We start from the raw sequence: 27,246 nt of genomic DNA, 5'->3' as shown, positions 1-27,246 counted from the left end.
CAAAATCCTCAAGTGAAGGATGGTGAACAGATGAGTGCAGGCTTGGGCACGTATGTTTTAAATTTGGAAAGGGAAACTTCTGAAAAGGCATCAGTGGTCTTCACCTGCTGTCCAGACGTCGGGCATTTTGCTAACTTATCAGATGACAGCAGCCTGGCTTGTGCATGAGGCAAGACTTGGTAGCCTGCGCTACTTAGCTTATTCTGGAAGGTAGAACAGGTACGATGGTATGGCTGGATAGGTAACAGCGCATAGAACCTCTCTCTTCAGGCATGCTGACCCTTCACAATACTATGACAGGTATGCATGGCATACTTTACTGTTAAATGCCAATTGCAGTCTGAAAGGTGTTCGGGATAGCAATAGCTTTCTTTAGTCTATCTGACTAATAATATTGCATGGACCTTTCCTGCAGGAACTTGTCCATCCTGTTATGTTATTCGCCTTGACAACATCCTCCTGCAACAGATGCCACAGCGTGACTGTGCACAGAATCAAAGAGCACTTTATAGTAGGGATGTGAATCGTTTTTCTGACGATTGAAAATATCGTACGATATTTTCAAACTCATCAGAAATCGGGGGCTGCCCGAAACCGACAGGAAAACCCCATGAAATTGTTCGTGGGGTTCTCTTATCGTTTTGGGGGAGGGCGGGAAAAATGGCACACAAAAATAACCCCTAAACCCACCCCGACCCCTTAAAACATATCCTTTAGCTTCCCGCACCCTCTCCCCCCCCCCAAACTTTTTAAAATTACCTGGGGGTCCCGGGAACCATCTCCCCTCTCGGGCCGTCGGCTGCCACTAATCAAAATGGCGCCGATGGCCCTTTGCTCTTACCATGTGACAGGGTATCCGGCCAATGGCATGGATACCCTGTTACATGGCCAATGGCACGGATACCCTGTCACATGGTAAGGGTAAAGGGCCATCGGCGCCATTTTGATTAGTGGCAGACGACGGCCTGAGAGCAGATGGCTCCCGGGACCCCCACTGGATCACCAGGTAATTTTAAAAAGTTTTGGGGGGGGGGGGGGGGCGGGAGAGTGGGAGAAGCTAAAGGATATGTTTTAAAGGGTCAGGGTGGGTTTTTTGTTTATCGGCTCGGGCACAGCCGATAAAAAAAAACCCGATTGGACCGCACGAAAAAGATTTCACTATAGTCCCCGAACCAGGAATCGGAACCAATTCCGGTTCCGATTCACATCTCTACTTTATAGTATTTGTTTTAAATCTGCTTGTTATTAGTTTCGTGGAGTGTCCCCTTGTTTTAGTATTATTGGAAAGGGTAAATAACCGTCTTTTATTTACTCATTCCACCCCATTCAGGATTTTATAAAATTCTATCATGCCCCCCCCCCCCCCCCTCTCGGCAGTCTCTTTCCATGCTGAAAAGTCATGATCTGTGTAGCCTCTCATCATAGAAACACAGAAACAAAGAAATGACGGCAGAAGAAGACAAGACAGTCCATCCAGTCTGCCCAGCAAGCTTTCACACTTATTTTCTTTATTCTTATCTGTTACTCTTGTCCCTTGTAAGTAACTTTTTGGTTCTATTTCCCTTCCACCCCTGCCATCGATCTATTTCCCTTCCACCTCCGTCACTGATATAGTTAGCAGTGCTGGAGCTGCATCTAAGTGAAGTATCTAGCTAATTGGTTAGGGGTAGCAGTGCTGGAGCTGCATCTAAGTGAAGTATCTAGCTAATTGATTAGGGGTGGTAACCGCCGTCATAGCAAGCTACTCCCATGCATGTTTATCCAGCCTGTGCAATTCAGTCCTTGTTGGTTGTTGTCCGAATATAAATCATCTTTTCATCATTCCCCCTGCCGTTGAAGCAGAGAACTATATTGGATATGCATTGAAAGTGAAATATCAGGCTTATTTGGTTTGGGGTAATAACTGCCGTAAGAAGCAAACTACTCCCTGCTTTTTTGCGATGCAAATCCTTTTTTTTCACATTTCCTCTTGCCGTTGAAGCATAGAGCAATGTTGGAGTCGCATTAACCGTGTGTATGTTTTTTGAATAAGGATATTAATCTCCAGGTAGTAGCCGTCATTCCCGCAAGCTGCCCCCATGCCTCTTCACTTCATTCACATCCTCTAGACTTTATGGATCCACAGTGTTTATCATACGCCTCTTTGAAATCCTTCACAGTTTTGGTCTTCACCATTTCCTCCGGAAGAGCGTTCCAGGCATCCTCCACCCTCTCTGTGAAGAAATACTTCCTGACAGAGGGGAGCCGTAACACTGAAGTTGGACGAGAATTATTCTCCTCCTGAGACTCTCCTTTCTGTGCACCTAGGATGCGTCTGTGTTACAGGGACACTAAGGTTACGTTGGAATTTTGAAATGCTACGGCCGCAGAAAAACTGAAGTGGCAGGACTGGTCCCTTCCTACCGAGTTGCTCCTAGGTTCCTGTCACATCATCTTACACACGATTACCACTGTACCATGGCTGTAAATGCACATCAGCCACTAATTGCTCTGTGGTATACACACTTGAGCATTCTCATTAGAAAAGTTAAAAAATTTAAATAGGAGGCTATCAATAGAATGAAGATAGAAAGATTTAACTCTTAGAGACTTTCCTGCCTCACCATCAGGCCCGGTACTGAGCCTGTAAGTTACTTTGGAGACTGATCATGACCAATGAAGACCAATGTAAAACGGCTGTCCTAAGTGTGTTCTTTTCAGCAGCCTAGGTAATAGACATCCACACAGACTCGTAGCTTCTTAGTTAGACTTGGAAACTTGAGGACTAACTTGATATTATTTAGCTGCTAGGTTAAAAAAAAATCCCAGTAATTACAGGTTTAAGTCTTTCCGTTCTCAGCTGTTTTCCATATGGTGTACAGCAGGGATCCTCAAACTTCTTAAACGAAGGGTCGCATGTGAAATTTCAAAGCACCAAGAGGGCTGGGAGTTGGGAGGGGCGTTTGTTCCTTGGAGTCAGGCCTGTTCAGTGATTTGAAATACTGCAGAAGGGGGGAGGTAAGTGCAGCGGCAGGGTTCCCGCAGGGGTACGGCAGATAAGAGAAAAATATTCCTAGGAAGTTGATAACCCTACCGCCTGCCCCCCCCCCCCCCCCCACCTTCTTCGCCATTTCCATCTCTCCCCTGGGGACGGGGGGAAAGGGTGAGCGGCAGGGAGATGCATTTTTGGCATATACTATCTCCCACTCATACTGCCTACACATTCTTGTTTTCTTCTTCCCTTCTTTTTCTCACCTCTCTCCTCTCACTCACATTCCCTCCCCTTCCTCTCATCCCTCTCTACTCCTCTCCCCTCCAACACGCCACATACAGGCTCACACAAACAGGCTCTTTCACACACACAGACACAAAAACAGGCTCATTCACACAAACACACGCTCTCCCACATAGGCTCTCTGGCCTGGGTTTCTTCTTCAACTGCCAGCGGGTCCTCTCGCTCTCTTCAGCTGCTAGGGACAGGACCCACAGCAGTTTGCCCTGCTTCTCTTGCTCTTCGGCCACCAGCAGGATGAGGTCTGCTTGTGGCTACTGGGACCATTTGCTCTCTTTGGCCACCAGCAGGATGGGTCCGTTGGTGGCCACTGGGTCCTCCCGCTATCTTCGGCTGCTAGCGGGATGGGGTCTGCAGCAGCCTGCTGGACGGTGGCCTGGGCAAGAGCAGGGGTCACGTTGAAGCGAACGTGATCTGCTGCTGCTGCGAGATTTCCTCTCTGGCTGGCGGGAGGTGGGAACCCCGCCAGCAGCTCTTGCTTCTGCCGCTGCACGAGATTTTCTGGCTGGCTGGCAGGGGTTTGGGGTCTCCGCCAGTACTTCCTGCTTTCGTTGCCATGCACAATTTCTTGTCTGCTTTTTCTGCCACCGCGCGTGGTTAAAATGAAAAGTAAAATGTGAATCTTGCTCTGCGGGCCAACTGGCCAGTGAAGTCTTTGGCAGGCTGAGCAAAATTGCTTCTCAGGCCGGATGCGGCCCACGAGCCATAGTTTGGGGACCCCTGGTGTACAGTGAAGACCAACAAGGCGGTTCCCAAACACTGGGTCATGACCCCATAATGGGACTGGAGAAACAGGGTCGCTTCTCACTCCGTTTGAACCTCCGCTCTCTCTCCAGACCTCCACTTCAACCGGCAACGGCAGTCAGAAGAAGGCCTGTGAGTCTGTAAGCTTCCACTGGCCCCACCCTTCCTCCTGCACAGGGTTCTTGTTAGACCCTCTTGCAGAGGGCCGGAGGATAACTGTGAGCACGCACAGACTCACAGGCCCTGTGCTGGCTGCTGCAACTGCTGCTGCTGCTGCCAGTGCTTCCTTGCTTAGGGTAATTGGGGGTGAGGAAGAGCAGAGGGAAAAGGGGGAGAGGTCTGCTATTTTGTTTTGCTCGTCATCTGAGCTCGTATGAATTTTCCAGTGTTAAAATGGTGACAAGTTGCATAAAAGTTCGGAAAGCGCTGGCAAAAGGTATACTGTAATAATCCCAGGGAAATGCCCCAGAGAAACTGTTAAGACAAGGAACAGCATAGCGCAGCAGCATTGCACTACAATCTATGCACAAAGAGGACAAATGTCTGAAGATTGGACCCGGGTAAAAAAAAAAAAATATGAACAATGTGGCTAACTTTTAACCATGTGAAAAGTAGGCAGGCTCAGAGGCGGGATTAGGATGGCAGAGGCAGCAATGCGTGTGGCTTTGCATTTTCAAACCTCTGCGTCGAGGGGGGGGGGGGAAGAAACAGCTGTAAATCTTTGCAGATACTTGCACCCTGGGTAGTTTCCAGGGGGAAAGTACGTTCGTACTTCCCCTTTGAGAACTGGTACGAAACCAGCAGGGAAAAGTAGCCTCGGATGCTGCACCTCGCTCGCATAGTTTTGAAAGTTGCCCCACACACTCTCTCCCAGCTGATGAAATATTCTCAAACGAAAGTACTGTCGAGAAAAAAAAAAAAGCTCGTCACTGTGAAAGAAAAACCATTATTTCAACTGCGCTTCCTCTAATTGCTTCTATTTTAACCACAGCACATTTGTTTTTTTCAGGTGGATCAGACGCAATGCCTGGGCTCTACTCAAGCATCAGGGCAAGCCCTCTTTCCTAGCTAGTACAGCACCCAGCTGAAAACGGGTTTCTTGTTTGCCTGATGTGCGGTGACCAAAAGATTAATGGAACATGACCAATACGTCACTGTCATTCTCCAAAAGGCCAACGCTGAATAGTGGCAGGGTCAAAGTGGTTTTCTTATGCATAAGGGGACCTACAGTTTGCTAAATTAAAACATCGGCGTGTTTTATAGCAACACTGAGCAGACTATAGTAACCAATCGTGTTTGTATTTGACTATTTCGAGATTAAGAAAACCAGAGATACTGTTTTCTTTGATAGATATAAAGTGAGGCCCAGGGAACAGCTATTAAGAATTACAAACTCAAGCTGTGTCCCCAGTCCTACTGATCCTCCCAATCACACGCTATTAGAATGGTGCAAGTAGCTTCGCAATCCTGCTCACATTGTGCAATATGCTTTGCTGGCCTCTCTGGTGAACAGGCTATCCAAGCAACACACAGCTGGATACATTTCAGTTGTTCTCATGTCTTCAGTCAAATGCCAAGAATATTTAAGGGAAAAAAAATTAGCAAAGTTTTAGTATGGGCAAGTTTAAAGGGGAAAAAAAAGGTGGAGGTATGGAACATATTCAACCAGTGGGATAATGAGGGAGTCTACATGACCTCTCGGAAGTCTCAGCTGGCAACATTTTACAGCAGTGTTTAAAATATGACATGTGCATTCAAATCCACTTCATCAGTCTCTTTACAAAATGTTCTCAGCAGCAGTAAGACACTGGGCAAGAATAAGATCCTAGGGTATGAGAGTGAAAATTGAAACATCCTGTTAACGGCATCATTCGCTCAATGGCTTTTGAATAAAAAGCATATTACAAAAGCTCTCTCAGTACTCAATTGTATGGCATGCTGAGAAAATCCATAATCAAAATGTCTCTACAGCTGTTTTGAACTCTATCCTTTCCTTTTTATCCAATAGCTGGAACCTTACTGGAGTACTGCTATGAGCTTCCCCTCCGCAATATCTAGCTGCCATCAGCTGAAACAAACAGCATTCATACACACAATATTTCAGTGAATTTGGTGGAGGGGAGGGACCATATGTTACGGATGGCTTAGAATCAAATAGGATAAAAGTCTTGCAGGAGACAAAATGCAATGTTGAATCTCTATGGATAGAAATTCCATGTGTGATGAGGAGGACTATAGCAGTGCAGATATATAACTATCCACCTGGCCCAGATGAAGAGACAGTGAAATGCTAATAGAAATTACAAAAGATAACGAATTTGCCAATACCGTGTTTTCCCGAAAATAAGCCATAGCTTGATTTTCAGGATTTTTGGAGTGGGCTTGAAATATAAGCCCTACTCCAAAAACAAGCCCTAGTTATAATTTCAACAAGGCTGTGTCTGTTACCGGTACCATCTTTGCTGCGCTACTTGCCGGCGGGCCCTGCTCTCTCCCCTGTCATGCACAGCAAACGAGCTGTCTAGCGCACCGCGTTGCGGTGCATGACAAACAAGCTCTGACACACAAGTGGACGCGCAGTTCCACCCCAAGACTTGCCCGACCTCCCCCCCCCAAGACTTACCGAAAGTCCCTGGTGCTCCAGCAGGGTCCCGGGAGCAATCTCCCCCTCTTGGGCCGTCAGCTGCCACTAAGTAAAATGGCGCCGATGCCCCTTTGCCCTTACTGTGTGACAGGGGCTATAGGTGCCATTGGTCGGCCCCTGTCACATGGTAGGAGCAATGGATGGCCTGCACCATTTTTTAAGATGGCGCCGGCCGTCCATTGCTCCTACCATGTGACAGAGGCCGGCCAATGGCACAGATAGCCCCTGTCACATGGTAAGGGCAAAGGGCCATCAGCACCATTTTGATTACTAGCAGCCGATGGCCCGAGAGTGGGAGATCGCTCCCGGGACCCCCACTGGACCACCAGGGAATTTTGGCAAGTTTTGGGGGGGTCGGGAGGGTGGGATGGTTGTAATTAATTAAATTTGAAGGGTTGGGGTGGGTTTGGGTTTTTGGGTTTTTTTACAACCCCGTTGTAATTAATTAAATTGGAAGGGTTAGGGTGGGTTTCGGATATCATTTTGGGGGGCAGCCGAAAAAAATCAGCCCGAACTGCGGGAAAACAAAATTTCTCGCAGCGGGCTGATAACGAAGGCCAAACCGAAAGGTTCATGGAAAAAAAATAAGACGTCCCCTTTACTTTCAATGCATGACCAGTGTAGCTCTCTGCTTCGGCGAGGGAGAGAGTCTGATACTTCTCTTTCAACGCATGGCTCTCTGCTTCAACGGCAGGGGGAGTGTGGAAGGGAGGATCTGAGTGTGGACGGCAACCAACGGAGTTTGGATCGTATAGTCTGGGTGGACAGGGGCAAGGGTGTGGCCTGCTTGTTGCAAAGGTTGCTACCCCTAATTGAGCTGGATGTTCACTTAGATGCAGATCCGGCGATACTCTCTACATTGGTGGTTGGGTGGAGGGGAAATAGGGCTGGAGGGTACTGGAAGCCAAGAGTAACAGGTGGGAGAGAGAAAAAGGAAGAAAAAAAAAAGGATAAAGTGCGTAGCTTGCTGGGCAGACTAGATGGGCCGTTTGGTCTTCTTCTGCCGTCATTTCTATGTTTCTATGAAAATAAGCCCTAATATTTTTTTCAGAGCTAAAAATAATATAAGACCCTGTCTTATTTTCGAAGAAACACGGTATTATAATAATAATGACAGATTTCAATTACCTCCAACATTGACATTTATCATCGGGTCATGCTAAGGAGGTAAAATTTCTTGATGCCATAAATGACTGCTTCCTGGAGCAGCTGGTCCTAGAACCGACAACAATAGAACTACTCTGGATCTAATCCTCAATTTGATGCAGGATCTAGTGTGAGAGGTAACAGTGGTGGAGCTGCTTGGCAGTAGTGATCATAATCAAATTCAACATAATCACTGAAGAGAGAACATTAAAGAAAACTATTGCAGTAGCATTTAACTTTGGAAAGGGAGACTATTATTAAAAAAAATACCAAAAGGAGCAGTTGCAAAGAATAAAAGTTTTCATGCAGTATGAACCTTGTTCAAAAACACCATCCTGGAAGCCCATACTAAATGTATGCCATGCATTAAAAATGTAGAAAGAAGACCATACGACTGCTAGCATGATTGAACAATAAAGTGAAGGAGGATATTAAATCCAAAAGGGCATCTTTCAAAATCTGACAGGTGGATCCAAATGAAGAAAACAGAAAACAGCATAAGCACTATCAAGTTAGCTGTAAAGCATTAATAAGGCAAGTCAAAAGATAATTTGAAAAGTTTTTCCAGAGGCAAAAATTTAAAAAATAAACTTTTTCAAATATATTGAAAGCAAGAAGCTTGACAAGAAGTCAGTTGGATGTAAAGGACGCACTCAAGGAAGATAAGCCATAGCAGGAAAACTAAATGAATTCTTTGCTTCGGTCTTTACCGAGGAGGGTATTAGGGAGACACCTACCCTGGAAAAATTATTTGCAGGTGATGATTCAGAAGAACTGAATCAAATCACAGTGAACTGGGAAGATGTAACAGAACAAGTTGACAAACTAACATATAACAGATCACAGGAATCGAATGGTATGCACCCCAGAGTTCTGAAAAAAACTAAAAGAAATCAAATTGCAGACTTTTTACTAATAATCTCTGATCTGTTATTCAAATCAGATATGATACCTGAGGATTGGAGGGTGGCCGACATAACACCCATTTTTAAAAAGGGCTCCAGGGGTGATCCAGCAAACTACAGACCAAGGAGCCTGATGTTGGTGCCAAGCAAAATGAAAGACCAAAATTACTGACCATCTGGATAGACACAGATTAATGGGGCAGAGCTAACAAGGATTTAGCAAAGGGAAATTGCCTTACAAATCTGCCAGATGTTTTTGAAAGGATGAACAAATGTTGACAAAAGTGAGTCAGTTCAAATACTGCATTTGGATTTTCAGAAGGCAACTGACAAAAGTCCTTCATGAGAGACTCATCAGGAAATTAAAAATCCATGGGATAGGAGGCAATGACCTATTGTGACTTGATAACTAGCTAAAGAATAGGAAACAGAGTAGGACTAAATGGTCATTTCTCTCAATGGAGAACGGTAAATAGTGGCGTGCCCTAGGGATCTGTACTGGGACCAGTGCTTTTTAATATAATATAAATGATCTGGAAAAGGGAATGAAGAGTGAGGTAATCAAGTTCACAGATGACACAAAATCATTCAGAGCTGTTGGATCACGAGCCAATTGTGAGAAATTGCAAAAGGACCTTGCGAGACTGAGGGTTTGGGGGTCTGAATGGCAGATGAAATTTGATGCGGACAAGAGTGAAGTATGGAGGGAAGAATAATCCAAACTATAGGCACACGATGCTGAGTTCCACATTAGATGTCACCACCTAGGAAAATGATCCTGGAATCGCTGTATGCAATGTTTTGAAATCCTTGGCCCATTGCCCGGCAATGGTCAAAAAAGAAAATAGATTGTTAGATATTATTACGAAAGGAATGGAAAATTAAAAAAGAGAAGATACCACAATGCCTCTGTATTGATCAGTGGTGCGACCATACCTTGAGTGCTGTGTGCAGGTCTGCTTGTCCCACCTCAAAAAAGAGAAAGGTGACCAAAATGATGAAAGTTTGAGATTGCTCCCCAATGAGTAAAGGCTAAAAAGGTTATGGTTCTTCGGCCTGGAGAAGAAACAACTACATTGAGATATGAAAGCAGTCTATAAAATCTTGAGAGGGGTGAAATGGTTATTTACCCTTTCGAAACGTACTAGGACTATTTATTTATTTATTTTATTTATTTATTTATAACTTTTATATACCGGCATTCGTAGAAAAAAACATCATGTCGGTTTACAGACAACTGAGAAAGGAAATTACAATGATAGATGGAGGAAGGATAGGAAGTTAAAAGGTGACAACTTTACTGTAGAGCCAACGGGCGCCACAGTTATTAAATGAGATTACATGTGGTTAACCAGGTTGGACATAAATTAATTATATACAAGAGACGACAAAGTGGGGGGTAGCGCGGGGGTGGGGGATAAAGCGCATAGGGGAGGCGGGGTGGGGTAGGAACTGTACAAGGGGGCAGGGGGTGGCGATGGGAAGGAGAGGTGGTGACTGAATATCAGGAAGCCATAATATGGATGGGGTGGTGAGGGAGGGAGGGTGTGTAGGGGGGCGGGGGACACTGTACTAGGGAGAGGGAAATAATGAGTGTTGAGGAGAAGTCAAATGCTAGGGTTGAGAGGCGTTGGGATAGGCCTGTTTAAATAACCAGGTCTTGATTCCTTTTTTGAATTGATTAAGTGAAGGTTCTAGTCGGAGCTCGGTGGGGAGGGAGTTCCAAAGGGTGGGGCCGGCGATGGAGAAGGCTCTCGCTCTGGTGTTTGTGAGGTGAGCAATTTTGAGTGAAGGGGTGTGGAGGGTGCCGGCAAGGGAGTTTCTGGTAGGACGGTTGGCCTGGTGGAAGTGTGGCATATCTTCGATCCAGGGGGAGTTATTTTTATATAGCGTGTTATGTATGATAGTGAGTGTTTTGCATTGAGAGCGATAGGTGATTGGTAGCCAGTGGAGGTTTTGTAATATGGGAGTAATATGATCAGTCTTTCTTGAGTTTGTAAGGATGCGAGCCATGGCATTTTGTAAGATTTGGAGGGGTTTGATTGTGGAAGCTGGAAGGCCTATTAGCAGTGAATTGCAATAGTCAAGTTTTGATAGTATAGTGGTTTGCATAACAGTGCGGAAGTCATGTGCGTGGAGGAGAGGCTTAAGTTTTTTGAGGGTTTGGAGTTTATAGAAGCCCCCTTTTAGGAGCGATTTGATGTGGGATTTGAAGCTAAGTTGTGTATCTAAGAGAACTCCTAGATCTCTGACAGTGGACGGAGGTGTGAGATTTTGTGAAGTGTTCTGTTGCAGTTGGTGAATGGATAAGCTGGGTTGATTAGTAATAATTAGGATTTCAGTTTTTGAAGTATTGAGTGCAAGGTGTAGGTTGGAAAGGAGGGCGTTGATAGATGTAAGGCTGGAGCGAGCAAACTGGGGCCGGTGGAAGCTTGAGCAAATCCTAAAGGAAGCACATTGGCTGCCCAACCAGGGAAGTAAAACATGGCTGTGCCGTCGAGTCTTGGTGCTCGGGAGGGAGGAGCTGCCACAGCGAAGTGACATTATTGTAAGCATGCCACAATTCAGCCATGCGGCTCTTTCAGTGAGCCCGGGAGAGGAGCTGCTCCTGCTGTGGTCAGGCCCGGCGGAAGGGGGGTGGGTGGGGACTGGTTACTCTGTGGCAGAACTAGACGTAGGGGGCGCCACTGCGGTGCTCCACAACCCAAGCCTCGGCCCAAAAGGAGTCCCTACCCCGGGAGAGAGAGAGCGCAGCTGTTGCCTGCCAGAGGGAAAAGAAGTGGTGAGGTTGGGGAGGAGACTGGAGAATGAAGAAGTGGCGGGGAAAGGAAGAATAAAGGCAAAAGTGCAAAAAAAGTTAAATAAGCAAATCAAACCATGAGAAGATAAAGATGAGCAAACTAAGAAAAATGCAAAAATAGAAAGAAAAAAAGAAAAATGAGTGAAAAGAATAAAAAAGCAAAGAAAAAGTTAGACAGGGTGAGCAGGTTTTTCTCAGCTCCTAAAATCTTTTGGCTGGTACCTAAGTTTTTTGGGGGGTTTTTTGCGGTGCGGGGCCTGTGGGTCTACGTGTGGTTTGGAGTTTGTTTCTCTGTGTTTGGTGTGTTTTGGTCTGTGTGTGTGGTTCATGTCCCTGTGATGGGGTCTGTTTGTCTTTGTCTCTCTTTATGTCTGTCTTCTGTCTGGGGATGGTCTGTCGGTGTCTCTGTGCCTGTCTGGGGGTTGGGTTTCTGTCTCTCTGTGGGTCCGTATCTGAGTCTGGGGTGTCTGTCTGCACATGGGATAACTGTATCTGTCAATGTCTGTCTGGGTGACTGTTTCGTTCTCTGTCTGTCATGTGTGGGTGTGTGTCTGTATGAGTTTACACCTTTCAGCAACTTGAAGAGAACCAAAAAGGAAGCTTTGAGCCAGTGGTAGGCAGTGAGGCTGCCTTGTGATTGCCTTTCACATATACATATGTGTGTGTGTGTGTATGTGTGTGTGTATGTGTGTGTGTGTGTGTGTATACATATATATCTACATAGACATACACATATACAAGCGAAAAGCACTCAGCGTTGCTCGGATAGTCTGATCTATAATAGCCTGTGTGTGTGTGTGTGTGTCTGTCTGTATGCACCTATGAGTGGGTGCCTGTGTGTGGGTGCCTCTGCCTGCATGTGTGTGTGTGTTTGAGGGGAGCTTGTGTGTCTGGAAGGCAGTGGCTGGGCCTCAGAGAGTGCTTGTGCATGTATGTGTATGTGTGTGCAAGCCTATGCGAGTATGCAAGTCAGTGCCTGTGTGTATGTGTGTGAGTGTGTGGGAGCCTGTGAGCGCTTTTGCAAGCCTGAGCGCGGTTGTGCAAGTTTGTGTGATCTTGTGCACACTGGTGCGAGTTTGCACGCACACTTGTGTGAGCCTGCACGCGCTTGCGTTCATACTTGTACAAGCTTGTGTGCACCTGTATATATATGTGTGCCTATGCCTGCCTGTCTCTGTTTGTGGGAGCACGAGAGACAGGGCTTTGCAGACAGAGCGTATAATTGAGCATTACCCAACGCTGATCAGGTTGTCTGGTCAATAACAGCCCATGTGCGTTTGTATCTGTGTTTGGGGGTGCCTGTGTATGTGTGTATGTATGTGTGTATACTTGTGTATGTTTGCAGACAAAGCATATTGTTTCTGCTCACTGCACCTTCCACTGTTCCAGCCGCAAATTAGTGTCCATGAACAGACAAGATAGTTTGACAGACACAGCCTTTTAATATATATTTTTATATATATATATATGTACAGAAACCCATCTTAGGGGGCCCCAATTAATTACATGAATGGAAAGTATGGCTGCAGCTGAAAACGTTTGCTCACCCCTGGACTAGAGGATACTCCATGAAGCTAATAGGTAGCACATTTAGGGCCTGATTTTAAAAAGCATTTACACGCTTAAAACTGGGTTTTACACCTGTAAATGCACTTTGCCCATGTAAGTGGGCTTTTGAAAATTGCTACAGCATTGAATTGCCCATAGGTTAACATTTGAAAGTGCAGTTTGGGGTAGATTTTAAGAGACGCACGGCTCCCAGAGTGCGCACATGGTCGCGCCAAGCACATGATATAAAATACGATATCTGCACGCACATGCACGCGCCGATTTTACTATTGGCGCTTGCATGTGTGGGCGGGCGTGCACAATTGTGCACCTTGCGTGCGCCGAGCTGCGCTGCCTTCCCCCGTTCCCTTGCCCCTAGCCTGACCTTCCCACCCCTTCCCCTAACCTTCCCCCCCCAGCCCTACTCTAACCCCCCCCCCCCACGACCTTTGTCTTACCTTTTGTGCCTGCCTCTGGGCAGGTACAAGTTGCGCGCGCCAGGAGCCTGCCAGCACGTGATCCTCCGACATAGCGGCAAATGGCCGCTATGTCGGAGGCTTCTGGCCCCACCCCCGGACTGCCCCACCCTGCCCACTCCCCGCCCCTTTTTGCAAGCCCCGGGACTTTTGCGTGTCGCCGGGCCTTTTTAAAATAGGCCTGGCGCGTGTAGGGCTTTTAAAATCCGGCCCAATTAAGCAGCGAACTGGGAGGGAACTTTCCTATCCCCTTATCTAACCTTCCTTCCTTTTCTCCTCTCCTCTCCTCTCCAACCCCTAAACCCACCCTAAGTCCTCTAAATTTTGTTTTTCAGAACTTACATTCTCCTTTGAGCAGCAGCAAGTTCCGCATGCCAGCCGCTGTCCCGGTCGGCCCCCGCCCTGCCTCCGCCCGCCCCTTTCACCAAGCCCGGCATGTCTGCACACGGCCCGGCCACATGCGTATCCCCCCGATTTTTGCGCGCGCCGAAATTTCAAATTTGAAATTTGGGCTTTTATGCGCATAAATGGCTTTTCAAAATTGCTGTGATAGTATATCACATTTTCACATGTATCTCCTTTGAAAATTACCTCCTTAAAACAAACCGTAAAAAGTATTTTTTTTTTTTACTCATCGCACAATTAAAACTGTGGAATTTGCTGCCAGAGGATGTGGTGAAAGAAGTTTGTGTAGCTGAGTTTAAAAAGTATTTTAGGAAACGTCCATAAACCATTATTAGCCAGGCAGACTCGGGAAAGCCGCTGTTTTAACCCAGGTTATGAGCAAGAAGGTTTGGCTCTATTCTTTGGCATCTGCCGAGCATTTGTGACCTGTCGGAGACAGGATGCTGGGCTTGATGAACCTTTGGGTCTGACCCAGTATGGTATTTCTTAGGTTAGTGGAAAATTGGAAGTGTATTGTTCAGCAATGCACATAGAGGCAGGCCAGGGGCTGGAGAGCGGGGCGAGTGGACGGATTACATGGGTTTATTATTAAAATTGATCGGCGTGGTTTCCGACGGAAAAATTACCCACAGAGAACACAGGCACAATCTCTGTGAGTAATTTCTCCCGAAAAAAATGTATTTGAACATTTACATACATTCATTGATTTCTCCATGGAACCTGAGTTCCTGTGGAGATAAAGATAAGCTGAGGTGGGTGAAGTGCGAGGGGGGGGGGGGGGGAGATCATAAAGCTTACGTTTGTGGCTTCTTTTTTATGCTTACCATACAATTTATCATACATTAAACAACCGGCTGTGAATGACACTCTCCAATTAAAGTCAGGCTTCTGTGGTCATGATTATGTTATTGATTCTGGGGAGAAAGCACTCGACCTCTACCTTGCAGGGTTGCGTGATGCAGTGCTGTGAGGGATGACCTCTGAGGGGAGCGTGCCCTGGCTCAGTAAAAGGTGAGTGCACAGTGGAGTGGAGGAGAGCGCTGCAGGAAGCCGGAGTGAAGTCCAGGTGGGGCAGCCTCACTCTCTCCTTCCTTGCCCCCCCGTCCGGCAGGCCCATGCTTCCAGGAGACGCAGAACAGACTTCTGGGCAGTGCTGTTGAGCACCTCCTGGGGGGAGGGAACCATGAAATTCAAATTTGTAGGATTCCAGCCTTTGACCAAGGAAATGTAAGAGGGTTCTGTGTGACTGAGTGCTCTCTCTTTTGAAAAGGAGGCTTCTCAAACTTGTCCTTGGGGACCCCCCCACACACACACACACGGCCAGTCGGGGTTTTCAGGATCTCCACAATGAATATGCATGAGATAAATTTGCATATAACTGAGTCTCCATGGTTTTCTGAAGGGGATCCTTAGAAGAAACGTGAGTTCTTGTTGTTGCCAATGCTGCCGCTGCTATTAATGCAGTAAGAAATCCGTGTGCCCTGAGAAATCAGTGATTTCCAAAGGTTTTACTCTGATTGCTGGGAACCCCAGATTTTGGAATAAATACAAATTTTGTTTGAAGACAGCTTTTGGAGTGAGGCCCTCCTTTTTTCCCCCCAAGGAGTGGGTTCAACAGAGGCCACTATCAGTTGTGTGAGAAGTTGGGGAGCAGGCAGGGAGGACCTTTGCACATCCATCATAGACAATACAGCCCTCACCTCAGAACCAGGTCCACTACACCATCTGCTCAACCATTTTATTTTAACCCAGACAGAAAGAGGTGCTCAGCTCACAAACAGGCAGCAGACATTCTGTCATTTTAAGTGCCCCTACAGGAGGTTACACCAATTACATTTTAAAGAAAAAGAAAAGACCTCTGGCCTTTGTAAAGATGACAATACAAGCCTTGCAGAGGGAGCACCATGATAAGATTTAGGCCAAGGCCTAAAGAAATCATTTCATTGCACTCATGATTGAGTTGGTACATGCACGTGGAATGAGGTCAAATTGTTTTATTGTGTTCGGAAAAAGTGCAGGAATTGGAACTCACCTCCCATCCTTCAATGTGGGACTGCAGTTGTTCAAGGGCTTCCAGCTTCTCCATCTGCCTCTTGGTCTCATTGATATTGGTACAAACTGTCTTCATCGCTTGCAGTGCGCTCTGGACAGGATGGTAATCCGCATGTTTGCTGGGCGTCCTCTTTGCCAGCTCCTACAATTCAGTACACAAACCAACAAAACAGAAGACATTTAATTCCGAGCAGCGTGAGGTCCCCCAGTCGTTAACTGCAACCAAATGGAGCCAAGAAAAGGAAGCCGCACATGTGCACACAACGAAATCCACAAACGGCACGAAGCTTTGAACGTTCATGAACGGACTGGATGCCAATCGCCTCCCAGCGGCCCCTGGCAGTCAGTCCCACCACCCAACTCTAATGTAATGCAGCTGCACGCTCCCAAGTGACGAGCTTCCCTCTGGCCGCTTAGGAGTCCGTCAGCTTGCAAAGAATGGAAATCGGGGAAAGAGGAAGAGCTGAGACTGGAGGACAATCCCAACAGCGATTTACCCAGGCCAGTCTGAAAATGGCTTCTCCTCGCGTTCAGCTGAAAAATAGGCCTGGGGTTCCCTCTCACACGCATCAAAAAGGGGGGGGGGGGGGGGGGGATTCCTGTGAGCGTGCTTAGGTCAAGGGAGGAAAGTACACGTTGCAGAATAAAAATTTCAAATCTGCACGCACACACTTTCCCCTTTTGCCTCTGCCCGTAGAGAAAATGGAGGAGCAAAGTGCCGAGATACTTTTGCTTCCCAGTCCACGGGTACAGAACTACTCATGGATTCTGCACTAGGGCAGGCTCCCTTTATGGCCTTATTCTACAGCAGCAGGAATGTTACATAATAAACACACAGTAAGAGTACAGGGGATCTGGGTTAGCTTGATGAAAACTATCCAGTGGATAACCAACAATTAAAAACTGCAAAAGCTCAGATTAGCGTAGGCTTTCCTAATTAAGAATGCAAACACAGACTGTCCAGTGCATACACTGACAGAACTAATTAAAGCAAGCACAAATAATGCACCCACAATGAAAAGCTTCCAGCTTTCATACTTATTGTACATGCTTATTTTTTGACTTATTGTATTACAGTTTTATTTGATTGATTTTATGATATTTATGGATATTGTCTGTATTATTATTCTTAGGTCGTCATTTGGCTGTGTTTTATCGTTGCGTGTGGTTATTAGGTTATTATGATTTTTAGGTCGGTACTTTGCCATGTGTTACCCTGCAGAGTTGTCCTGCCAGTGTCTTCCTGGATGGTAGCTCTACCCCCTCTCTGTCATCTGTGGTGGACAATAAGCAGAGGGGGAGGGTCATCCCCATAGAGGAGAACCAGAGGGACTCATCACTTTTGAAAGCAGGAAGTATTATTCAGTATCAGATAAGCTATGAATTCTCTGTTTTTGATGTAAAGGGATATTGAGGCTTTTGGTAGTTTAGTACATTGTGTTTTGGGCACTGAGTTAGGCAGGTGTGAGAGGGAATTTTTGGGTTTATCTGGAAGGATGACTGCTTATTGTTTTAGTTTTCTATTACAAGTTGGTCTATTCCCTATTAGAACATAAGAACATAAGAAAATGCCATACTGGGTCAGACCAAGGGTCCATCAAGCCCAGCATCCTGTTTCCAACAGTGGCCAATCCAGGCCATAAGAACCTGGCAAGTACCCAAAAACTAAGTCTATTCCATATTAACATTGCTAATGGCAGTGGCTATTCTCTAAGTGAACTTAATAGCAGGTAATGGACTTCTCCTCCAAGAACTTATCCAATCCTTTTTTAAACACAGCTATACTAACTGAACTAACCACATCCTCTGGCAACAAATTCCAGAGTTTAATTGTGCGTTGAGTAAAAAAGAACTTTCTCCAATTAGTTTTAAATGTGCCCCATGCTAACTTCATGGAGTACCCCCTAGTCTTTCTACTATCCGAAAGAGTAAATAACCAATTCACATCTACCCGTTCTAGACCACTCATGATTTTAAACAGCTCTATCATATCCCCCCTCAGTCGTCTCTTCTCCAAGCTGAAAAGTCCTAACCTCTTTAGTCTTTCCTCATAGGGGAGCTGTTCCATTCCCCTTATCATTTTGGTAGCCCTTCTCTGTACCTTCTCCATCGCAATTATATCTTTTTTGAGATGCGGCGACCAGAATTGTACACAGTATTCAAGGTGCGGTCTCACCATGGAGCGATACAGAGGCATTATGACATTTTCCGTTTTATTCACCATTCCCTTTCTAATAATTCCCAACATTCTGTTTGCTTTTTTGACTGCCGCAGCACACTGCACCGACGATTTCAATGTGTTATCCACTATGACACCTAGATCTCTTTCTTGAGTTGTAGCACCTAATATGGAACCCAACATTGTGTAATTATAGCATGGGTTATTTTTCCCTATATGCATCACCTTGCACTTATCCACATTAAATTTCATCTGCCATTTGGATGCCCAATTTTTCAGTCTCACAAGGTCTTCCTGCAATTTATCACAATCTGCTTGTGATTTAACTACTCTGAACAATTTTGTGTCATCTGCAAATTTGATTGTCTCATTCGTCGTATTTCTTTCCAGATCATTTATAAATATATTGAAAAGTAAGGGTCCCAATACAGATCCCTGAGGCACTCCACTGTCCACTCCCTTCCACTGAGAAAATTGCCCATTTAATCCTACTCTCTGTTTCCTGTCTTTTAGCCAGTTTGCAATCCACGAAAGGACATCGCCACCTATCCCATGACTTTTTACTTTTGCTAGAAGCCTCTCATGAGGAACTTTGTCAAATGCCTTCTGAAAATCCAAATGTTTGTGGGGGAGGGCTATTCTGTATATTAGTGACTAATTTGTACTGATTCTTGTATTTTTGTCTATGATGTAAGCCACTTTGGGTTCACATTTGTGAAGAAAGTTGGTATATAAGTTTATTTATTTATTTATTTATTTGAAAACTTTTTTTATACCGGCATTAGTGGGTACATCTACCGGTTCATATCCAAACTGAAGGTGGAAAATACATCGAACAGGGACTGGGGGTGGGACGAAGAGTAAAAGGAGGAGGCCAAAAGATAGCACACAGAGTCAGGTAATATATAAATAACAAGAAAGATATAAAAAAAAAACCTATCAAAATTTAAATAACAGGATAACAATATCAAAAACTGTATACAAAGGTTCAGGTCAAAGGAAGATGCGTCTTCAGGTTAAAAGTGATAGGGAATTAATCTGGGTAGGCCTGCTTAAAGAACCAAGTCTTTAATTTCTTTTTGAATTTGGTGGTACAAGGTTTGAGTCGGAGATTTGTAGGTAGTAGGTTCCATTGTGTGGGACCAGCAATGGAGATGGCGCGATCTTTCATAGAAGAAAGAAGTGCCTTTTTGAGCGAGGGCACATAGAGGGTTCCTTTGTTGTTTGCTCTGGTGGGGCAGTTGGAGCATGTAGGGTAGAATGGATCATCAAGCCAGTTGGAATTGTGATTATGTATGGATTTATGGATGATGGTGAGGGTTTTGTATAGAATACGTGAGGGGATGGGGAGCCAATGGAGGTCTTTAAGGATGGGGGTGATGTAGTCCGATTTTCGGGCATTTGTGATAGTCCTTGCTACCGCATTCTGAAGCATTTGGAGAGGTTTTATGGTGGAGTAGGGGAGTAGGGGAGTAGGGGAGCCCTAGAAGAAGGGAGTTACAGTAATCCATTTTAGAGAATAGAGTGGCTTGGATAACTGTGCGGAGGTCATGGGTGTGGAGTAAAGGTTTTAATTTTTTTAGAACATTGAGCTTGAAGAAACCCTCTTTGAGGATTGTGTTAATGTATTTCTTCAAATTCAGTTGTTGGTCTATGACAACCCCGAGATCCCAGAACTTAAGGGAATCCAAGACAGAGTCGTAGACAGGTATGATGATTTGGACATCGTCGGTGTAAAGGTAGAACTTTAATCCAAGGTTTGAGAGGAGCTGGCAGAGGGGTGTAAGGTAGATATTGAATAGGGTGGAGGAGAGGGAGGAGCTTTGTGGGACCCCTTGTGAGAGGGAGTAGGGAGTGGATTCAGCATTACCTATTTTAACGGAAAATTTTCTATTGGACAGGTATGATTTGAACCACAGGAGGGCTAAGCCAGAGATGCCAATGTCAGCGAGACAGGAGAGAAGGAGGTTGTGGCTTATAGTGTCGAAAGCAGAGGAGATATCAAGGAGGGCAAGGATTTAGCAGTGGCCTTGGTCCATTCCTCTGATGAGATGGTCAGAGAGGGTGAGAAGGAGGGTTTCAGTACTGAAGTGCTTGCGAAAGCCAAATTGTGCAGGGTGAAGAATGTTGTTGTTTTCAAGGTAATCCATAAGTTGTGCGTTGACCACTTTTTCCATAATTTTGGAGATAAAAGGGAGGTTTGAGATGGGACAGAAATTGGATGGGTCATTAGGGTCTAATGAAGGTTTTTTGAGTAGGGGTTTGACCACTGCCTGCTTGAGTGTGTCTGGGATTATGCCGGAGGAGAGTGAGCAATTAATCATTTTAGCCAGAGGTTTGGCAATGGAATCGGGGATAGATTCCATTTGGCAATGGAATCGGGGATAGATTCCATTTGGCAATGGAATCGGGGATAGTTTAGCATGAAATGTAATGCTATGTCTTATTATTTACTTATGTTATTGTGGTTTGAAGCTGTTTTTGTTTTGATACTATTATATTTTTATGTTGTGCACCACTCCCAGCATAAATTTAACATTAGACTACAGAAAAATGTAGCCAGTTGTTATTTAACATAGGACAGTGTGATTAACAATGGGAATGTTATGCTACTTGATGATGGCCATCTTACACAACAAAAGCCGGCAAGCAGCATATCCTGTTATCAAAACATTCATCATTTTCAGAACCAAAATAGCCAAGTGCCAGCTTTTATCAAATTGAAGATTAACTTCTATTCAAGGGAGCTTCACCACAAGCTTAAAACAGGATGCGGGGCTATCTGAAACCTGAACGTTTGACATCTGCTTTCCAAATTGCCTAATCTTTTGATAGTGATACAATTATTCTGCTTTTCCCCTTTTTTTCACATTATAAATCAGAAAGAAATACCGGTGCACGAGCCCAATTAAACAGAATTTCTGCAGATCAGAATCCTGGCACAACACAGCACCCTGGGAATTCTTCATGCAGGTTATATGGAGGTCTTCAAACATTTATTGGATATTTAGAAACGTTGAAATTCAATCGTGCTTACGATTCAGTCATTGCAAAGGAGAGCACATGCGTCTCTTGACCTGGAAGTATCCTCCGGCTCTTTTGTATGTCCAGGTCAGTCTGAACCAGGGCTGGGAACTGGCCCCCAAGAGATTCATTCGCCACGCCCTGTGGAGTTCCCTCCCCCCTACAGCAGTTGGTCATTGCAGTGACAGTCCTGGGCCAGGGGCCACGTACCGAGGCTCCTTCTGGAAACCTGCAACCATAGGCCCTGAATCCACGTCAACTCCTTCCCCGGAGGGGTTGAGGGTGTCGTAATGATCTTGCAACAGTAACACCCAGGAGGGCCCCATGACTGCAGGGCTCCGGAAGGAGCCCCCCACCCCCACCCAATGCATGGCCCTTGCTGTGGATTGTGGCTGCAAGGACTGTAGTAAAATTAAATTAACAGGGAATATAAAAGCAGAGGGGAAAAAGTTCCTGGATGGTTGCAAACAAAGGCTCATGACACCAGTTCCCAGCCCTTGCTTCTGCCTGAGCTGGAACCCACAGGAAAAAGACGACATCATCGGTTTAAAAAAAAACAAACCAAACAAAACAAACTGAGGAGGTTTTAATAGCAGGGCAAAGATAGCAGAAGGAATATTGCCATGAGAAATAAGATGCTTCAGTCTCCTGATGAGGTTTTACTACAATGGAACCAAATATGTAAAATAAAGAAGCAAGTTATGTCCCAATCCTTGCAGAAAAAAGATTTGTAACACTGGGAAAAACCCTTTTTCAGGGATTGTGTGATAATGCTAATTCTATTACTAAAGATATCTCCCGACTGTATCGTATGTTTAACAAAGATCTCTCTCTCTCCAGATCCTACTCACGTGCGGAATTGGGAGAGAGATTTGGGTAGGAACCTGGAAAACGTCCAGTGGGATCAATGTTTCCGTGCGATTAAAGGGGGCTCAATTTCAGCTTCTATAACGGAAAACAGTTACAAACTGCTTTATAGGTGGTATCTGACTCCTGAAAGACTACGTTAAGTACTATCCACGGCCAGGGGGTGAGTGCTGGAGGAAATGCGGACAGCGTGGTACCTTCTTTCACATCTGGTGGACGTGTCCTAAGGCAGTACAGTTCTGGGAGGAGGTTGCATTACTAATAAAGAATATTGTGGGCACCGATATAAGTAAAGATCCTAAGATGTTCCTTTTAAATATGGTGGACGTTGCCTCGTGTGGGGGAAACCTGACACTTCAAGTGATCTTTGCGGCACGGTGTGAACTGGCATATCACTGGAAGTCTCCAGAGGTACCTTCCCTCTTGAAGGTCACTCAGAGGTTAGCTCGCACTTACTATCCGAATAGACTCACCGCTCTTAAACGGAAACAACTGGTTAAATTTGACAAGATATGGAAACCTTACAAGTCTTGGTGTCAAAACAATGTGTGAAGATAAGGATACCTGTGAGAGAATTTGACTCTAGATCCCTCCATATATAGGGGAAGGGGTAGAGGGTAGGGGGGGGCGGGATTGGTATGGGGAGGTTAGGAGGGGGGTTCAATGAAATTGTATGCGACAGTTAAGGATATTACTCGCTGGTTCTAAAATTTCTTATAGGACAATTTTTGACCCACAATACTCTTACTTGATGTTTTTATTTCCTTTATTAGTAATTGCAGTTTTATTGTGATACTATCTTGTATTACCTATTGTGTGAAGTTATGGGCCTCTTTGTAGAGGTTACTGAGGTTGTAATCTTTTTTCTGTTTGATGTCTGTATCTTAAACGATTGCTGTTTGAATAAAACAAAAAAATTAAATAAATAAAGAAGCAAAAGTGAATTGTAAAAACCGGGACAGATACTGTGGTACAGAATCAAACACCTAATGCTGATATATCGTGGGCCCGATATACTAAGCCATGCATTAAAACTGTGTGCAGAAAGCAAACAGAAATTTCTTAATGCTAACAAAATGCTAACTCCAGATTTGATTTATTTATTTTGAACTTTTTTTATACCGACCTTCATGTAGCTAATGGTTTGCTAATGCATCGGGAGGTCGATATTCAACGCCACTTAGCGGGAAACGTTCGGACTTATCTGGCCAAACGGCATGTTTGATTAATTGGCTGTGTTTAGCGACCATCACTTAGCGGGATAACTATTTATCTGGCTAACGGCCGGATTTTAAAACCCCCGGCGCGGGTAAATCCCGGGGTTTTAAGCACGTGGCCGGGCCTTACGCACGTCGGGCCCATTTACGCAAGTAAGTGCCAGGGCCTGAAAAGAGAGTGGGCCGGGGTGGGCCAGGACAGCGCCATTCCTCACTGTCCCGGCTGCCAGCAAGCGCAAGTTACTTCGGGTCGGGCCCTGAAGTAACTTGCAAAATAAAAGGTAAAAAAAGGGGTTTTAGAGGGTGGGGAGGAGAGGGGAAAGGGAAGGGAGGTTAGGGTAGGGGGTCGGAAAGTTCCCTCCCAGTCCGCTCCAATTAAGGAATTGGGGAAGGCGCCGATGCGTCGCTGGGCGAAAGTTGTCAAAGTCGACCCCCCCCCCCCCCCCCCCGCGCGCATGCTACCCCCCCATTTTATAACATGCACGCACCGGGGATGCGTACGCATATTTTTTAAAAAATCTACCCCTAAGTGAATAGTCGCTAAAACACTATTTTCTTTCTAAAGTTATCCAGCCAAGTGGTGGGCGGGGCAGGGGGGTGTTCTGGGGTGTGGCTACTTACCTGCCTAACCTACGGGCCAATACAGTAAAAGTCGCAGGACAGCAGGCGAGCGCCCGTTCTCCCGGCGCTTGCACAGGCCACTCAATTTTGTCGGCATCAGTTCTCATACCCGCTGACAGCCACGGGTTCAGAAACCGGACGCCGGCAAAACTGAGCGTCCTGTTTTCAACCCGCGAGCCGATTTAAAAAAAATTTTTTTTTTAATTATTTTTAACTTTTGGGCCCTCCGACTTAATATCGCCATGATATTAAGTCGGAGGGTGCACAGAAAAGCCGTTTTTACTGCTTTTCTGTGCACTTCCCCGGCGTCGGCTGAAATTAACGCCTACCTTTGGGTAGGCGCTAATTTCTGAAAGTAAAATGTGCGGCTTGGCTGCACATTTTACTTACTGAATCGCGCGGGAATACCTAATAGGGCCATCAACATGCATTTGCATGTTGAGGGCGCTATTAGTTTTGGGGGGGGGGGGGGGGGTTGGACTCGCGTTTTCGATGCGCTATTACCCCTTACTGAATAAGGGGTAAAGCTAGCGCATCGAAAACACGCGTCCAAATGCGGGTTAACAGTGCGCTCCACCGGAGCGCACCATACTGTATCGGCCTGTTAGCTGGATAAATGGCGATATTCAGACTTGTCCGGCTAAGTTATCTGGATAAATTAGATGTGCTATTTAGCAGGTCTAAACCAATTAACTATTAGTAATGTGGGGATATTCAGCAGCATGGTTGCGCCACTCTGTATCCTAGGCAAGTTAGCTGGATATGTTTATCCGGCTAATTCGTTCATCTGGAGAGCAGCTGAATAAGAACATAACCCACAGATTCAGGGCAGTCCGGGGGTGGGACCGAGGCCTCCGGCACAGCAGTTCTGCCGAGGGATGGCGCACCGGCAGTCGGCCGGCACGAGCAAGATACGTCTGCCAGAGGCAGGCGTAAAATCTTGAAATAAGGTAGGGGGGGGGGGATTTAGGTAGGGCTGGGGGGGGGGTTAGATAGGGGAAGGGAAGGTGGGGGAAGGTGGAGGGGAGCAGAAGAAAAGTTCTCTCCGAGGCCGCTCCAATTTTCCTCGAGGGAACAGGGAAAGCCATCGGGGCTCCCCTAGGGCTCAGTGCTCGCAAGGTGCACCCCCTTGCACGCGCCAATCCTGGATTTTATAACATGCGCGCGGCAGCGCGTACATGTTATAAAATTGGGTGTACCTTTGTGCGTGCCGGGTAGCGCACACAAATGTACCCCGCACGCGCTGGTTTCAAAATCGGCCCCCTTGAGTTCAGTTTGAGAAAGCAGTCAGAGAGTAAAGATGTATTTTTTTCCACACTCTGCTGAGGCCTCCCAGCTTCACCCTAAAGGAGTTTCTTTTAAAAGCGACACCTCCCAGTGCACGCCCTGCCAGAGGGTCCTTTTTCTAACTTACAGAGAAATAGACTTTTAAGCCTGATACCCTTTTGGGGCAAAGGGGCTCTCTTCAAGGGACCGAAGACCTGTGAGCCTATTGTCCACCCTAGGTAGGCGAGCACCAGTGATGGATCCTGCTGCCAGAGACAGTGAGGGCAGAGAAGATGGATCCATTTAACTTTAAGAAGTATATTTTGACTTGAGAAAGAGTGGAGAGGTTTTTGGATACCCCCTTCCCCACTGGGATTGCAGAGCTGAGAACTAGCCTGATCCCAATGACTTTTCCCCAAGAGATATCCCCTGGGGAAAAGGATGGATGAACAAGAGCAGAAGACCCCCAACCGGCTCTCCACAAACGCAAAGGGCCCAGGACGACGGCTGAGTGACCAAGGAGAAGATGACTAAAGGTAGGACTTTGGCAGTAAAGTTGGGGAACCCCCCCCCCCCCCGCACAAATAAAAATCACCATGGGCTCTACTCAGAGGTCTGGTTAAAGGACACCTACCTATAGAGGAAATCACTGATGTAGCGTCAGTCAGATGTAAAGTCACACCTCTGGATAATGGACTTTAATTTATTCTTACCAATCAGTAAACACCCAGACCTGGCCCTGTCTGAATCATTTCAGCCTCTCTCTTACCCCATGAGAAGCACCTACAGTTCATGCACATACATTGAGAGCACAGTAACACCGTCTGGGCCACAAGCGAGAGCTCCCCCCACCCCCCAAAAAAAAAAAATAAAGAGTCAGACGTGGGATGGATTATGCTAGCCGGAGCAGCCCCTGAAGAAATAAATTAGTTCTGTGCCCTGAAAAGCAGCCTCCTCCGAAAAATGGGATGCACCGGGGATACAGAGGAGAAGAATGAGAAGGAAAGAGAACCAGGGATGAGGGGACCAAGAGAAGAGAGTGAGGACGAAGAGCATGGAAGCTGGAGAAAACCGAGGAAAAAAGGGGGCACGGGAAATCAGAAATCTGAGCTGGGGGAGGAAGGGAGAGGGAAGAAGGTTCTGGGATCAAGTAGGGAGAGAAAGAAGTAAGGGATGAGAATGAGTTCCAGGATCTGGGGGGGATAGAATCCGAGGTCAAGGAAGAGAGGATGTGAATTGCATGGATAGGGACGGGGGAAGAGCAGGTGCCCCTGCCGTGCTTTCTAATCTCCCATCCAGTCTGGCCCCCACACACACATAACTGGAACCAAGCCCTTCTCTCTGACGCCCACTGACATTGCCCCTTCCCCTGTTCCTTTCTCTCTCACACTACACAGACATGCTGACCCCCGCCCCCCCCAGGCACAGGCTCAGTGTGCCTATTGACTAATCCAGGCCTGAGAGCTTTATTCCTGCTGCTGCTCATTTTCTCTTGTGTGTCGCTGGATTCTTACATTTGTTGTCTAGGTGCTATTATCTTGGCTAGTTATTATTTTAAATCCCTGTGTATTTTTAAGAGAAATGCAGGGCTGTACCTAGCAGACTTGTGCGTGTTGTGTGTAATCAGTTGCACAGCAAGGGGTAATGAACTAAGAAAATAATAAAATCTCAGAAGAGCTACAGAGCTTCCAGTGTTCTGGCTGAGGACTGAGCTGCTTTCCTCTCCCCTGACTCCTAATTGTGTAAATTTGAAAACTCTAATTTCATATAATGTTTTCTTTATTTTTTTCCCCAATATATATTGCTTTATTTCTATTTTGATTCTGTTCTTCTGTGTGGCTGGATTATTGTTTTGCCAATAGAGTTACAAATCAAAAGAGGCTGTGGTACATCCCAGGATACTGAGGGAGCTCAGAGATGTCCTGGCAGGTCCACTGAAAAAACTGTTCAATAGATCCCAGAAAACGGGAGTGGTGCTGCGAGACTGGAGAAGGGCGGATGTGATCCCTCTTCACCAGGGAGGTAACAAAGAGGAGGCTGGAAACCACAGGCCAATTAGCCTCACCTCGGTAGTGGGAAAA

At 45.9% G+C, this 27,246-nt stretch overlaps 1 protein-coding gene across 2 annotated transcripts in view; it reads right to left on the bottom strand.

Moving 5' to 3' along the window:
• The window catches only part of PREX1 (phosphatidylinositol-3,4,5-trisphosphate dependent Rac exchange factor 1), a 411,313-nt gene that overhangs the window by 199,525 nt on the left and 184,542 nt on the right, over positions 1 to 27,246 (bottom strand). For both annotated transcript variants that reach the window (XM_029611388.1, XM_029611389.1), the window contains exon 6: positions 15,972 to 16,133. In XM_029611388.1, the coding sequence (XP_029467248.1) occupies positions 15,972 to 16,133 (162 nt within the window). The remainder of the gene's footprint in view (positions 1 to 15,971; positions 16,134 to 27,246) is intronic.

This window comes from Rhinatrema bivittatum, chromosome 8, assembly GCF_901001135.1.
Source record: "Rhinatrema bivittatum chromosome 8, aRhiBiv1.1, whole genome shotgun sequence".
NCBI classification, from domain to species: Eukaryota; Metazoa; Chordata; class Amphibia; order Gymnophiona; family Rhinatrematidae; genus Rhinatrema; species Rhinatrema bivittatum.
This window is presented reverse-complemented; position numbering and strand designations above follow the sequence as displayed.